Source organism: Vigna umbellata, chromosome 2, assembly GCF_029865625.1.
Source record: "Vigna umbellata cultivar VRB3 chromosome 2, Vumbellata_1.0, whole genome shotgun sequence".
Lineage (NCBI taxonomy): Eukaryota > Viridiplantae > Streptophyta > Magnoliopsida > Fabales > Fabaceae > Vigna > Vigna umbellata.
In genome coordinates, this window is record NC_142166.1 from 5,621,089 (window position 1) to 5,638,319 (window position 17,231).

Consider the following 17,231-nt stretch of genomic DNA (forward strand, 5'->3'; position numbering starts at 1 on the left):
GCTCTTTTGACGGTAGAAATGTTTTTCATCATTTTCTCCCTTTGTGATGAATTATTTCTGGTTTAAGAATACATAATTTGACCGTCAACTTCCACACGGGTGTATTTACTAAGCTATATATACATTCCAGTATTAGTATTTGTTGTTATGACGACATGAACTAGTCTGCAACATAAATTATATTTACATCCACAATCCACAATTCAACCTTTACCTTTAATAATATGCTTCTGAAAAGCTTTAAAAGATGCACAATGTGTATTAACAGACTTTGCGAAACTCAAGTCGTTAAGCACGCCAGGCCCGTCTGAGGCTTCAGCTCATCTCATCAAGCTGAGTCACCCACAGCGCACATCATCTTCCTTTCTCAAGTATGCACATATCATCCCACTAATCGCTTCAGTACAAAGGCTTTCGTGCTATGGGTTAGTCCTATCATATCAGTTACTTAAAAAATGTAATTGTTTATACAAAAAGGATAATGGAATTGTTAATGAACGGTTAAAAATATGCTATATATTATGTTCATTCGGGGGATGTCTTTTCCAAGTACATTTAATCAGCAAATTGTTGTAAAAAGAATATAAAGAAATCAAGTCTTCAGAAGTTTAGATACAAAAGATTTTGCACATTATTGCCATTCTCGTTGGCATTACGCAAACAACAATCTCTGAAGTGGTATACTGCAGCAAAGCAGAATGCTAGGGAAGCGACACGTGAATAGATAGGAAGCTCATGTAGCATCGATTCAATGACAATCGCTCTAGGAATGAGAATAAAACTGCCATTGATATCACTCGATGTTGTCATTATGTCAACACATTACATTGTCATAACTCAACAACTTGACCTGCATCTAACTTGATGGAAGCAAAAGGTTGCTTAAGTGTAGATACCATTAGGGAGGTAAATAACTCTGGCTACGGAAAAGAGGTGGATTGAGAGGTAAAAGAAAAGGAGAATTTGCTTGCCACAAGTGATGGCACGTGTTTCTTTGCTAACCTCGGCACAAGTGGTCAAGACCGAGTGACAAGTTTACGATTACACATACTTTTAACTTCAAAACTTTCACATATGGAGTCACTAGTGATGCAGATATCCCTGTACACTAATTTATGCATGATAGGTGGTTGTTGGCACTAAAGGTAAGGTAATCTTGGGTTGAAAAATAAGCAGGCTTGTCCATCACCATGCTCATTAATTTTCTACACAGGTCTATACATGAAAATTGAAATGAAAAAAATTAGGGTCATTGTTCGCATGAGAAGAGGTGTTACCAGAGGATGCAACCATCTATGATTTTGTGATGTCCATTCAGTTGGAATAGTTTACCGCCGAATCACCTAGAGCAAACAGTTCAGTTAGAACAGTTTTAACTGAAGTGTAAACTAGTAGTTGTCATGGTTAGATCCATTACTGTGTGTGGAGTCAATGGATGTTCGCTGTGGTGACATGCTACCTGGATCTGTATCAGGTTCCACAAAAGTGATTATAATCTTTATCAGCTATAAAATATGTATATGATGAAATGAAATGAAAATGCATGTTGAATATGCCATTGCTGTTAATAGCAAAACTTTTGGAATTTGGAAGCCAATAAATAGCTCAACGTAGCAGCAATTCCTGTTTGACTATATCACAATAATACAAGTCCGCATAGTTGTGAAATTTCATTTACGTGAGCTCCAATTTGATTTTGATGATATTGAAGTCCTTGATGTTGCAATAAGCAGGGGACCCCAGTGTAATTGAGTATTCTCTAGGGTGTGTTTGGAGGAATGTAACACAAGATAACTTTTTATTCGTAAATTAAAAGAACATAATTTATGATAGATTGTCCTTTTTTTAAAGAATCAATTGAAGTACATATTTATTAGTAATCCCCCGCCCGATTTACCTCAAAAACTCACCTCTCAACATACTCGTAGGGGACCAAAGTTAATATCTATTGAAAGAAAAAGCATTCAGATGGAAGCACTAATCTTTCTGTAAGATTTAGTGATGAGCACAATGTATGACATATTACCTTAAGATTTTTTATGTTTTTAAACCATTGCAAGTTTACAACCGAATATCGAATGAGCAATCATCTAAAACTTAAAGGCATAAAGATTCTACTTATAATTCTAACTTGTTTTCTTCTTATTAACTTAGTTCAGATTCAAAGGCTATAGCTGTCAGAAACGCTTACAATAAAGCAATCATTCGCAGAAGTCATAACTCATAACGAAATACATTGAACCTTCTTAGGAATTCTTGACTAATTTCCTATTGGATTACCCCAAAGAATCAAGGAAACGACAACAATGCAAAATTTCTAACTGGTTGTACAGCTGTTCCCCTCTTACAATTTATAGCAGTAGCCTAAGCCTTAACAAATCTCAATATTACTAGTCTTATATGGAAAATGCTATGCACACTAATGAATTCTTCTTGTACCAACCCAATTTTTTTTTATCTTTTCGATTGGCTAATCTGGAGATCACATTCTAGAATAGTCAATCTAAAAAGTAAAAGGTGTAAGAAGAAATTATTAGGGTGCAAACAATAATTGTCTACAAATATTTACTAAGTTGAATGTCACCTGGACAATGTGTATCTGAATTCCAGGACTTGAGTCTGACTTTTTTTATTCTCTAGAAAGTGTTGAAGGTCTTCCATAAATTATAAATATAACCAAATTATAATATGTAAGTAGGAGTAAATTTCATTTTACAAATCAATTTTTAGAAATTGAGTAAGATTTAAAGTTTACATCCTAAAATGGTGTCAAATCTATCATAGCAAAGTTTGTTAAAGTTATCATGTCTCTCCTTACCGGACCATTCACAAATATTTAGTCCTATATTTGAGATGTCATGTCCTTTGCGTTAATCAATGTATTGGAGATCTAACATCAAATTATAGAATATAAAATGAGAATAAACCTTACCTTGTCAAATTATAGTATATAAAATAAATAAAATTAGTGTAAACCTCACGAACTAATTTTGTAATGCGAAGTTCTCCTTAATATCACACTTCAAACAGACAAGGAAAAGTGAGTACAGAACTAGCCCAACTTGTCCCTCAATAGGCAGGAGACAATGGTTGGGGTAGTCATGTCTGTAATACAAAGAAGAATAAGGTCTTGAACCCCATATTTTACAAGATAGCTTGCTATACAATTGGCTTCCTTATGATGGGCAAAAGAGGTTGACCACTCTCTACTAACTACCATTAGATTTAGGTATTGAACTTGAGATTTTGGATAACTTTTGGATAGATAATATTTGCCCTTTAGTTATTCTGTTGTAACATTGGTAGTTCAAGAGAAAGACAACAGAGACTGCAGAAGCAATTTTGTGAATAAAGAACGAAGTACCTTTTCTAGGAGAAAGAGGGAGGTGAGGCTAGGTCTAGAACCAGAACGAGCCAATGACCCTTCCAGATAATACGTAAAAAAAAACAGCTTTATGAAAACTGAGTAACAGTTAAAAAGAAGGATTATTCTAATAGTTTCATGTTCATACACTAGTTTGTTATTTAATATTTATGTTTGAGGTCTCAAAAGCATATCACAATGCACGATACTTGTAAATCCAATAGTGATTTTAGGCAGAGAAGATTAATCAACCGATCTCCTACATAGACAATGCAGCATTATGAATTGATGTTGTAGAATTATACTTCAAGGAAAACAATACCTACCATTAGATTGACGCATCCCCTTGACAGCAGCAAAGTTCTTATATGTATAGCCAACAAAACTGAGATCTTGAGAAGTTAAGAGTTTCTGTTAACAAAGAGGATACAAAAAACTGTAAGGAAAGAACATAGAACGATGTATATTTATCCTTGGACAAATTTTGACCAGGGTAAACAACTACAACTGATGAAATAAACATAAGAATGTGTAGGTGCTTTTGAATTAATGGAAAGCCGTGTGAAGCAAATGATAGTTTTTTTTTTCCTGAAGTATCATCAACCTTGAAAACATGCCATATCTTTAGAGAGAGAAAAATTGCACTGTAACCTTGAGAATTAAAACAGTATTACAATGATTAATTGAGACTAAATGTTATATGCAAGTTCCATAGATATATATTCATGCAGTTATTCTTGAATCTCAATTGAACGAAAATTGGAGTATCTACAGTTTTAATGTTGGAGGGTCCAATGATTATGATGATGACATAAATATTGTAAAGATAAAACTTTCCTTTTTCAATTGAATAATACATAAAAGCAAACATCAGAGGCAAGTTAATTTACTCTGTCTGAAAAATCTTATTCTTTCAAGTAAGTAAAGCTTCTACCTTTCTGAAGGGTCCAGATCCAGATCTAGCTGGTTTTGGTTGTTCAACCTGTAAGCACAATTAATTACAATAATGTCAGAATTCCAGCAACTAAAATGGACATCTATATATGAAAGAATAAGTGAGAAGCTTATTCTCACTGCATCTATTGTGACAAAGAAGAAAAGAAGCATTGCCAAATCGTAACGTCTTACTTCATCGAATTTCATAAAATTCTGAGTGTCAAGCTCTCCAAAGACTTGTGGTTTAAATGCTGCCTCCGTTTCATAGAGCCTGTCCCATACGACATCTCTGAACCAAGGATGAGCCTGATCAATTAAAAACCAGTAATATTATCAAGGAATATTATGACTTAACAATAGAGTATTACAGGAGAAAGAAAAAAACATTTTACACACTTTAATTTCATCTGCTCCATTAGTGCCAAGTCTATGTGAAACACCACAAAGCAACCTGCATATTAGATCCTTGGCTTCAGGTGTCAATCTGGCCTCCTCTGGAAATTTCAAGTGATTTTTCCAGTTCACGATCTGAAGATACTCATCACCAAGGAAAAAGAAGTAGATATAATTTCAACAGTTATGTTAGTGCTTTTGAAAAATAGGGCACTTAATACTAAAATAGTGAGCCCTGTGACAAATTATGGTGATAATAAGGATGTATACAAAATAGGTATTAAATAATCAGAAAGACAAAGTACCCATTATTAGAGTTTCTCTATGAATTATAAATATTCATTGAAATGTGCAATACCTAAATATCACTAGACTACGAAAATAAGAACCATACAGCAGATGCAAGCTCTTTAGTATGTGCACAGTTTTCTCACCTTTCTGCATGTTGTTACAGGATCATCAGAGTAAAATGGAGGATATCCAACTAGCATTTCATACAGTATAGCACCAAGAGACCACCTGCAGCAAGTTAGAACTCTGTCAACAAGGAAGATATTTCATCATAAAGGATGCCATTTCTCTTTAAGCAAATATAATTTACATTGGAACCATAGTTTTCTTCGGGTAAAAAGAACTATAAACAATAATAGTGTAAGGTTAAAACCAGTAAAACATTATTTTTCAATAATAAAATAGATTAATTACAAAATGCTCTGCTAGTCTTCTCTTGAAGAACAGAAGAATATATAGAAAATATCTTACAAGCTAAACAGGATCTAAAATCATTATGCCTTTGATATAAGATTTGGACAGTCAACTGAACAAGCACTGTCATAACTGCAATTATATGCCACCATGTAGTATCCTTTGAAGGAATATGATCAACTCATTGGATCTATAAGAAATAGACAAGGCCTGACTCAATCTCAAAATCCAACTTTAGGGATAACTTTGGCTATATTCTTGGCCCATGTCCGACATCTTGACAGGATCAAATATAAAGTTATAGATGAATATTCTAAAAGGATCTATCTGGTGCTTCTAATAATTTGAAATGGGTAACTCCAAATTCAAGTTTACTGATTGAAATACGCACATTAAATCCAAAATGTCATGACAACTTAAAACTGGTCAGAGAAGTTCCCTTTCTCAACTATTTTGACTTTAAATAAGACTAGAAAAAAAGGGGCTACTAAACAATTAAAGTTATCAAAATTTTACCCTACATACATCGTAAGGAGTTTCATTGATTGCACTCTGGTTTAAATTTCTTCAATTTGTTTAACTATGCTACATAGCAAAACAGTATAGTGCTTGACACATTTAGCTATTCTAGAACAATTTATTCTAGGGTCTCTAATGTCTGGATAGAAAATTTGGAACCTTGAGCTTTTATACTACTCCTAATCATTCAAGAAAAAGGTAAAGCAAAGTGATCGTATGCATTCACTTCAAAATGACAAAACTATTATCACAGGAAATGGATAGATGCAACTCAAGTGACAGAAAATGAAAAATATAAAAACAAACCAGTCACACTCCACACTGTAACCCTTTTTCAGTAATACTTCAGGGGCAATATAGTCTGGAGTTCCAACAGTGGAAAATGCCTGCCATGAAACAAATAGATAAGCTGAAGAAGGATATGCAATTGAAATCAACATTTCATGCACCAATGAGATAACCAACAATTACCACAAATATTCATTGACCATTAGTGAGAAACATGACACGTCTATGTAGTTAAAGAGCTAAGAATTTTACCATCTTAGTGCAAAGTAAACAATTACAAACTTTTTCATTCTTTACATTGATCTACAATTCTACTTATTGGACTAAGTTCTTCAAGAATGTTGCTGCCATGGGATTGGTATGCTCAGACAATAGATGGCACATGTTTAACTACCTCTAAGTTAAATGTACTATCATTTTAGTATTGTATAGTGTCATATTGGTATTATGAATTTGTAAGAAATAAAAAGTAAGAACCAGCCAAGCATCAAATAACCTCTGAGTGCAGGGGCAGAAGACAATTACCAGCTTCCTCCTATTAATTTGCCAATGTTGTAGTTGTTCCAAGGGACTTTTCCAGCGCCTACCATTTCTGCCATTTGGCAAGGCTCCATCAACATCCATGGTATCATATAAGTTCCCATCATCGAGGATCTGCATTTCATGAATAGATGATAGGCTTGAGCAGTCAAGTGGCTTGCACAGACCAAAATCTGATAGCTTCATGTGACCGTTTTTGTCCAATAGAAGGTTGTCAGGTTTTATATCTCTGGGGGAACAGGAAGAAGCGTAAGAAAGAAAATTATGATTTATAACAAGATTATAATTTTAAGATGTAAAAGTGCCAACCTGTGGATGTAGTTATGTTTATGAATAGATTCTATGGCCAAAACACTCTGGGCAATGTAAAATCTAGCCACAGTTTCAGTCAAAGTTTCTTCCCGCATCAACAAAGTCATTATATCACCACCGGGCAAATATTCCATTATGAGATATAAGTGTTCATCATCTTGAAAAGAGTAATAGAGTTTCACAATGCAGTCACTGGCAACTTCTGCAAGTACATTCCTTTCAGCTCTAACATGCTCAACCTATAATGGAAATGAAACCATAAATTAGACAATATAAAAATTAGATGGTGAAATTTAGAAAATAATAGCAAAAATAAATTTCTTTTCTCTAAATAATAACTTGAAATATGGAAATGACAAACTTTCATATTCAACCAAAGAAACTATCAAGACTCACCTGTCCCCTGCTGAGCATTTCAGATTTTTTCAACTTTTTCATGGCATATATATTACCTGATGTTTTTTCCCGACAGAGTGTTACCTGTGAAAGCATGTGTAATAATTAACACCTTTTCAATGGCAGAGGTATACAAACAAAAGTAAAAAGACAATCCAAAACCACACATTACTTATGACTACCGTACATAATCAAAGATTAACTCTTAGAAGAAAAGGAAAGATAAGAATAAGATAGTTGAATGACACAAAATAGAAAAGGAAGAACTTAAACAAAAACTATTTGGTAAAAGTATAATCAAAAGTCAATTCAAACCACCATTTTGTTCATATAATAACTAGTAAGGAATCTACATTTTATTTCTACCATCCATGATTAGCTGTCATATTCTGAGAATCCTAAATGTATTGAGGTAGGGAAAAAGCATAAAGAAATTATAACTTTTTTGCTGAAACACAGTTTTCATTTGTGTTGTTTTAACATGATATCATTTAACAGAAAGATTTCTAAAATAATAATAATAACTTATTTTCCTGTCCCAATGAAAATTGGAGTTCATAAGATCCTCACTCACATAATTTATTTGACACAAAATTGAGTCTTTTATATTAGTATTTGGGGAATCCTCTTTCTAAAGCTAGTTGTCAAAAGGGGACAATGAGGTGACTTATGTACTCTACCAACCATTCCATACTACTCAAGTCTTTACCATAGCACCACCCTTCAGAGTTAATGTTGTAGTGGATGCATGGTAGCTCTTTTTGAGACCATTACATTTATCCGAGTACTTGGGGAACCCTCCCTTAAAAACTAGTTGTCAAGGGGGAGGACCACACCACTCAAGAACTCCAACAAGCATTCCAGACTACTCAATGTAAGACTTGGGCACCTCATAAAACCCAAGGTCCCATCAATTTCAATGTCCATACAACTGTAGACCTTTATGTATAGGAGTATTTTTCTTTTTTTCTTTCTTCCTACTTTGCATATCTTAATTACCTTGTATTTCCATAGTACTTAGTAAAATAAATAGAGTATTCAAACATATCTTTTCTCCATGATCTCTTCTGTTATCTAGTATGGTATCCAAGCCTAGGCAGAGAAGCCTTAAATATTATTTCCCTCACTTCCTTCCACTTTTACCATCAAGTCAGGTAATATGCCCAAGTGTAACACAATTGTATTACATGTCCAACAAGCTCTCTTTAAATAATAAATATACCTAAAGGGATTCGGCAACAGTGTCATGAACATTCCATATAAGAGACCAAAACACCACCTCTAATCCAACATTTTAAGACAATAAGTTTGAGTCTTCTTTCTTATATGTTGTTCATTCCTACTCAATGTAGGACACAAACTCACTTGGAATCCTAATATTAGAGAACAATGTTGGCATCATTGTCACCACCATAGTCTTTCAGTCTGTCCAAACTAAGTGATTTCTTTTTATTGAGAGGATAAAAAAGATGAAGAAAAACAAATTGCATGAGGGATGAAACACCATTATACGATCATGACTTTCTATTTTATGAAATGTAGAAAAAATTGAACCCAAACAAAGTACAAGCTGAAGAGTAATTGGATACATTGCTATATACAAAATGCATTTACTTAAAAATTAACTCACATGGATGTTTTCACCCTGCAGCTAGTCCCTCATCCTAAATTGATATAGGAAGATAAATAATAATGCTATATGAATTAATAAGGAAACTACGTCACAGTCAATCAATTTAATTCTGAATATCAATTAGATTAATTTTGATTAGCCATCACGTAGCTTCCTTATTAATCAACGTAGTTTTCTTATTTATTTTCCTATATCAATAATCTAAATCCATAACTGAAAGTTATATTCTTAGGAAGATAGATTGTTCAGAAATAAACAAAGGATACACATAAAAAAGGGTTAGCTCTTTCAACAACGAGAACCGTATGGCAAGCATTTTATTTGTTATGATTCCAAAATTTTTAATTGGGTATCATACACTATCCAGATTGCCAACATACACAGAATACCATGTTTAAACATCAACACATAAAAAAACCAAAGGAGCTATCTAATATGATGATATATATTTCTACCTCCCCAAAGGCTCCCCTCCCAATAATGGTTAGAAGTTCAAAATCTTCAACACATATTTTGTGTCTTTTTAACCGCATAAACTCCGTTTCCTTGGTCTCTAAATCCTTCAATTGATTGATCTGTTCCTCTTCTGGTACATGAGCAGATGCTAACTTCTGTTCTAGCTCTAAACGCCTGCAAATTTTAAAATTATGCCCATAACTTACTAATATACTTTAAAAATTAGAAAGAGAAAGAAGATGACTAGTTAAATGTAATTCCCTTCATTGAGAATGACTACTCTACTAAAAAGAAATAACTTGAATGAAAAATGAAGCTTCGTATGAAAGTATACATCAATAACTAAATTCAAGTTTTTGTGTGCATGTACCAGAGTGTCTCTGTCAATGAATTAAGAAACAATTGCAAGCCTCCTGTGTTTGGGTGCAAGTACATTTATCTGTCAGAACTAAGACTCTGCCAAAGGGCCATGAAACACATAACTAAGCACAAGCATGAACCACACTAATCATTTACAAAATAGCATATGACACCCTGAAACTAAAATTATGTAAAAGCCCTTTCAATCGATACATGAACATTTTGTGGTACCAAGAGCATGGTGAGAAGGAAAAGCTTAAATACTCTTCAGAATCAACGATAAAGTGTTCAGAAAACAATTTACCTTTTTCTTTGAAAAGGAAAAAAAAAATGCAAATCCCAGAGAAAAGCTTCACTCTCATCCAGCCCATTCATACAATATGATAAAATAAATGCTCTGTACGATTGATTCCTTGTAAAAGATATTTTATCAACAAAACCATTTAGATATCACACCCTAAAGATGCAATGCAACCATTTAACAAACAGCCAAAGCTTCCACAAAAACATACACATTACCTTATTGTGATAAACAAATTTACATTGATAATTAAGAAACCCAACAACAAAACTTTGTCAAATTGTCATATACAATGGTCTGGTCTGGTCCTATCCACTCAAACAGAATTGTCTACAGAAAATCATCACAGTAAAAGGGCATTTCCAAAGCAAGACCCAAAATAGAAAGAATAAAGAGACTCCAGACAACACATAACGAAACAGAAACGATGTTACCATAAGATTTTGTATTCATACCTCTCTTTGCGTTGTTGGATGAGTTTCATCTGAGACCTGTAATGGTCCTCAATGAATTTCTTAGCTGCAGCGACCCTTTCCAAGGTCATGCTGGAACCCACATCTGCTACATCTTCCTCTTCCTGCACCGCAAGGTTATTGTCTATCTCCTCCTTAACAGACACCGATGCTACCATCTTGTGATTCTCCATGCTCCCAACTCCTCTTTCTCAACTATTCACCTTTTTTTATATTATTAATATTAGTATTAATATTATTATCAATGTTATTCTCCTTTCTTCCCTCTCTTTTCTCTGTGGTTTGTGAATTGTGATGGTTGTGACAGGGAACACAAATTAAGAGACCCTTTTAACAATTACGAAGAACAGGGAGGGGTATGTGTCCGACAAGTGTTGAGCAATGAAGAGTTTGGAACAAACCGTGATTTCGATGTATCCGAGGCCCACGCAGTAGGATTCACCTTTTTCAGGTGCTGCTCTGTGCCAATATTCTGCCGTATATTTCTCATCATTATTTATTCCTATTTCTTTCTATACCCAAGATTTTTAAATTTTCTTTTATTATAAAAGAGCTCGGTGATTATATTTATCTATTATAATTAAATCTCCTTGTTTGAACATGTTGATTATTATTTGTTATTGTTTTGTTATTTTTAATACTTAATTATATTCTTAAATTTTAATAAAAATAAAGGTCTATCATCTCTATTTATTATTTTTTAATGATATTTACTTTATAAACCATCACTCTTTCTTTATTATAAAAATTTTAACTCTCATGTACTTATTGTTTTTCCCTTGTTGTAAGATATTGAGTATTTACTTTTTTTTTGTCTTTGTTCTTTCACCGTTCGTCTCTTTATATGTTGCTTTAAATTAGAAAATTGTTTATTATTTATTAGGTAATTTTAAAAATTATATCTATTAATTATCCCTTGTTCTTAATTCTACAAACTTTTTTTTCTTATTTTTTACAAAATTATTATTTTTTTATTCTATTTCAATTGTTTGAATTGATTAAAATTTACAAAGTTTACCTATATATTCAGATTACACATTGTTTTCTTTTAATACAATTTTTTTAAGAATATATATAACAATTTCACACTCTCTCTCCCTTAGTTGATTAAGTTGTTTGTTATGTTTCCTTTACTTCCTTTACATTCATTTTCATTATTTGTGGATTTAACGTTAATGGAAATATGATTTTTTACTTACATTTGTTTCAATTAAAAATGGGATCATGGAAAGGATGAATTGTTTCAATTGAAATAAGATGATAGAAAGATGTCACCACACACAAAACATTGGCTTATAATAAATTATACATTTAGATACTGTCTTTTCAATACTCGTCTCATAGCCAAAAATTATATAGTCATCTTTTAATTTTAATCTTCTAACATACCTAATATATACCAAAAATTATATAGCCAAAAATCTATTTTCTTTATAAATTTGAGTTTATTTAGCACTCTACAGTTTTCCTCTCAGAAGTCAACTATATTTGTAGTGAAGATTATTCTTAACCTGAAAAATAAACATAATTTAATAAACACAAGTTTCAACCACTTGTACAAACAACTTTCCATTTCTAAAAACTATATTAACATACTTTGTTTGTAGAGGCCATTCTATATTAGTCAAAGACTGGAAGAAGCTAATTAATTATTCAATATGCTGAACTGAAGCCAAAACTTTCATCGGCGACAATATCCAATGTACATATTAATTATACTATTATTGTTATTGTTTCGGTTAATTATATTATTATTGTTCTTGTTTTGGTTAATTATACTATTATTGTTTTTGTTTCGGTTAATTATACTAATATTGTTCTTGTTTCGGTTATGGAGCTGAGTCACCAAACTCCTTCACAATTTGTTTTCTTGTCGTCCGGTGTTGCTTTAAGCTTCGTTGTCTTACTCTTCCGTCTGAAGGAAACCTCTCAAAGATCCTCCGATACCAAAGTCGAACCGTTTGGCAGTTCAATAGAACAGTAATAAATGTTCAATAAATACAACATATCTACAACTTACCTTTGATCTGTATTTATAGTTCTTGTCATGGGTTTGGGATTAGTAAAAAGTTAATCATGATCCAATTCTAACCCAATGACTCTAATCACTATTTATCTTAATCATGGTCTTAACAACCCAGGTCACCCACCGGCTGATCTTATACAACCGTCGAGTTAGGTCAATTCAATGCTACTCTTTCTGGACTGTCCGGTCCGTATAGTACATGATTATTACTCATTCGAATGAAAGGATGAATGATCGAGTAAATCAATATGTAGCGGGTCTTCATGCACACTGTCTAACAATATATGGAAGAACCGAAATCGAAAGAAAAAAAAAATTTGAATGCAGTGAGCGAGAAAAAGTGAACACAGTAAAAAAAATTGAAGAAAGGCCGCCACTTAAGCTAGTTCAGCGACCAACCGAGTATGTATGGTACAGTTCTCATTTTTTATTTTACGAATCTTATTTTATGACATTATTTTAAAACTAATGAGTGATGAGTCACGCCAATGGAAGTCCCAACAAGACTTCATAGTCAAAAACAGAAATCGAATCTTTTTGGTTCAGAGGTTGTGGGTCACACAGCAAAACAGAAACGCGGTGGCATCAACTTGGAGTACATGGTAGCAGTAATCCATGAAACCGCTGAAAGAAATATTATACTCTAAAACATGTTCTTAGTTATATTTTTGAGACAAAAATTCTCTATACAATCTACCTATTATTCCAGAATCTAATGAATGAAATTAATATGCTTCTCTCTTTGTTAATTAACGTGACTACTGCAACATAGCCAAAAAGAATAAGGTAGTAGAAGAAGAAGAAGAAGGTAGAGTTACAAGAAGGCAGTGCCGGCGCGAGCATGGTGGAGCAAATGGTGGGCAATGTGGTCTCTGGCCTGCATGGAAGTTGCAGAGCGAATGGAGTTCTCCGGCACCATCTCGTCGTCAAAAAGCTCAAACCCCCACTCACCATCCATCTCTTCATTCCTCATCTCACAAATGTTATGCAGAACACAGCACGCGCCTAGCACCACCGGCAAGTCCTGAAGCTTCACCTCAGTCCTCTTCTGCAAACACCCCCACCGCGCTTTTAGCTTCGCAAAGGCCCGTTTGGCAGTGCCCTGAATCTCCTCAATCTTCTCGTTAAAAGCGTGCTGCGTCCACGTCAGGTTAGGGTGCGTGTAGGGAACCAGCACCCAGTCCATCAGAGGGTGCCCAGAGTTTCCCACGATCCAAACGTCCCTCAAATTCCCACTGTTGGCTCTCTGAAACAACGCGCTTTTCTCCAGAACCTCATCGTCGGGCATCGAACCCGGCCAACCAATGCACACGTCGCTGAAAACACCTCTCGAATCAACCACGCCCTGAACCGTTACCGAGTAACTCGTTTTCTGGTTCCGCTCCGTGTGCCGCTTGTTAAAATACGCCGACACGCTTATTTTCGGAGCGATTATTGGCACGTGCGTCGTGTACATTGCGCCTCCCACGTTCTGTATTCCCGACAACCCCTCGAACTCTTCCTTGATGCGCTTCATCTTTTCCTCGCTCGGCCACTGCAGAAACTTCGGCATCAAAACGGTGCGTATCGCGTAGCACACTTCGAGCACGAGTTTGTGACACGTGGATATCCCCAACCCGAACCTTTTCGACACCTCCCGGAGTGGGTCGCCAGTGGCCAGGCGCCAGATGCAGACGGCCACGCGCTGCCTCACCGGAATCGCGTCGCGGAGCATCGTGTTTTTCTTCGTCACCACCGCGTCGAGCTCGTCGCAGATCATGTCGAACGTGCTTCTGCTCATCCGGAACCACCGCCGGAACTCCTCCTCCGGGAAGTCCTCCCGGCTGATCCGCTCCCACCAGTCCTTCGACCGGTCCCTCACCCACATCCTCCGCTGAACCGTCGAACCGGTTTGAGGAGGAACCTCGGCTCGAACCGAACCGGCCTCGTCTAGAATAACCGAACCGGCAGCTGCAGCAGCCGTGCGACGGGCCTTTTTGGTTATTTTAATTTGGAGGTCTTCCGATTGGGCGTAATGGGCTTCGAATTGGGCCTTGTAGGTTTCCATGGCCCTGGCCTGGTTCTGGAAGCTGGCTTTTAACATGTCGCGTTGTTGTTGGGACTCAAGCATTCTGTTTTGCTGCTCTCTGGTTTCTTCCTCTTCCAAAAGCATGAGCGAAGCAAGTAAGTCCTTGACGATACCACTATCACCATTTTGTTCTGCACCTCCTCCTTCGTCTTCTTTACTGTTACGCTTTCTCTTGTTGGTGTCTGTGTCTGCAAATAGGTTGTAGAAGTGTGAGTAGTCTTCCTGAGCGAAAAACGGGACGGGGCTGATTCCCATGGATGATGGTGTAGTGTTTGGATTTGGTTGTTACGGTTTTTTGAGAAGTGTGAACGCTTGAGCTTTTACGTTTGTGGGGTTTATTTATAGAGGGGAGAGGTAGCGTGTGGTGAAGTGTGAACGCGATGTGGGGATGGTGGGGGTACTTTGACGCTGACTCTGACCTTAGGTTTTTGGATTTGGGAAGCATAAAACAATCATAATATGCGTTTTGGGAAGCGTGGTTTTTTACGCGGTTGTGTTGGCTCGGACAAAAAATACGTGGAAGAGCAGTTTTTGTTTTTGTTTTGGAATTTTCTGGGTTTGAAAACACGTTGCAGAGCAGAGGATTTGAGAAAGGAAAGAGCGACTTTTGTTCCTCCTTCGTTTATGTTACATTCTATAATCTTAATTACTGAGAAAATCTATTATCAGCAGCATAAACAAAACATCCCTTTTTAAATAAGTTGTGAGATTTAGGTGCTTGAAATAAACATTTTCACATTTCAATTTTTTAGTGTGTTTATGTTTCTTATCATGTTGGTGAAAAGCATTCTTAATTTCTTAGATGAGACTGTTCTATCTATCTACTCTTACTTTTACTTAGATACAACAGAATCCCTTCCTCGGATTATTCTCTTCTTTCTAACACATGGTGGTAGGTTTTTAAATCCCAGTTTTTTTTTTTCATTTTTCAATTTTTTTTCTCTGGAAATAAAAGATGGTTCTTACGTGTCCACTTTGGTCAATTCAGAAACTATGATGTGTAGATGGTAATGTTAAACCTGTCATATGGGTTGACATGCAGTGTGCCATAAAAAAGAGTAGAAGACATACTGAGAATATAAGTGTGTCATCTCCACATGTCTATCCACTTGCATAACTTCCATTTCATGTGGATAAAGTATGGGTGATTTGTCACATCGGCAGGTTATATAATTAGTTTTTTCAATACTTTGTTGTGTAAAATTATTTATGGTGGAATATTACTAAATATGCTTATTAATTATTTTTTTAATATTTTTTATTTACAAATATAAATTTAGATGTTGTTTTTATGGACACTCCAGTGTGATGTTCTCTGGACTTGAACACAATCATAAATCGTCTACAATTTTTTTTTTATATTCAAGTTAATAATAGAGTTTTGAACCTTTAGAGTAGAAGAGAGTGAATAAGTATATTTTTAATGAAATATCAGTTGTATTTTATAGAGCTTTTAGATTCTTAACTATGTGATATAATACGCAATATCAATATGATATATCAAATCAATAAGAAATTATTATTACATATATAATAATTAACAAAACAATCATTACAATGTATCATATTATCTAATATATCAAATATTTTTGTAAATATGTAATATTATAATATAATCAAATTATCGACATTTATTCACATATATTGTTAATATATAAATATTTACAGCACAAGTATGGTTTAAGGTATTTTTACCTACTTTAGGTTCACATAACTTAATCTTGTTGGATTTTACTATTTAATATATTTGTTACGTCAGAAAAACTAGTTTCTTAGTATTCAAAATATCCAAAAATGACTAGCTTCCTGTATCCAAAACTTCTTTCATGATTTAGTTATAACTTGATGTTAGTCTAGTATAATCAAATATTAATACGATCTAACCAAGAACAAACATAAAACTATTTTATCTCCACATTTACATTATAGTCATAGTAAAAGATCATTGAAACTTTGATCTAATTTAGTCTCTCAATTCTAAAAATACATAAATTAATTATTTTAACTAAATTTTGTTAAGTTTATTTGACGTTTCAAATCAGTCTCATGATGAAATTTAAGTTATTTGCACAATATTAACTTAGAAACACATTTGAAACTCTAAATAAATGTAGCAAATTTTGATTAAGAAAAACAAATTTATGATCAATTTCTAAAATTATAAAACTAAATTAGATCAAAGTTTTAAAAATGGTAGTGTTCTATTTATATTTGTTCTTTTTGGTAGTGTTATGTTTATATTTGTTCAAGTTCAAATTTTCTACTCATCGCGTATTTAATAATAATAGAGCATTAAATTATGATGAAATGTAAAATGAAATGCATTTATTACGAAGTGTGTAAAGTTCTTAAACAATCTAAAACATGAAGGCATAGGACCACCCTTAAGGATATACATCTTGTGTATACAAGTCTTTTGACTTTTTATTGCTTTAATAAAGTGACATATATAATTTAAAAA

The 17,231-nt window shown here is 34.2% G+C and overlaps 1 protein-coding gene across 4 annotated transcripts; it reads right to left on the reverse strand.

Moving 5' to 3' along the window:
• Positions 1-104: 104 nt before the first annotated feature.
• LOC124839289 (uncharacterized) lies at positions 105-10,984 on the reverse strand. 4 transcript variants are annotated; one of them, XM_088105868.1, is made up of 14 exons: positions 10,659-10,984; positions 9,542-9,716; positions 7,454-7,537; positions 7,055-7,296; positions 6,731-6,974; positions 6,224-6,303; positions 5,128-5,212; positions 4,697-4,828; positions 4,493-4,606; positions 4,299-4,346; positions 3,691-3,775; positions 1,418-1,465; positions 1,278-1,343; positions 105-432 (listed from the first exon to the last, which is right to left on the reverse strand). In XM_088105868.1, exons 1-13 carry the CDS (start codon positions 10,847-10,849, stop codon positions 1,315-1,317), a joined length of 1,557 nt encoding a protein of 518 aa, XP_087961994.1. In that variant the 5' UTR covers positions 10,850-10,984; the 3' UTR covers positions 105-432; positions 1,278-1,314. The 4 variants fall into 4 exon arrangements, with proteins under 4 accessions (XP_087961994.1, XP_087961995.1, XP_087961996.1 ...); XM_088105869.1 differs by lacking the exon at positions 105-432 and adding an exon at positions 9,913-9,998 and having other exon boundaries at positions 771-1,343; positions 10,659-10,796; XM_088105870.1 differs by lacking the exon at positions 105-432 and adding an exon at positions 9,913-9,955 and having other exon boundaries at positions 771-1,343; positions 10,659-10,792.
• Positions 10,985-17,231: the final 6,247 nt, after the last annotated feature.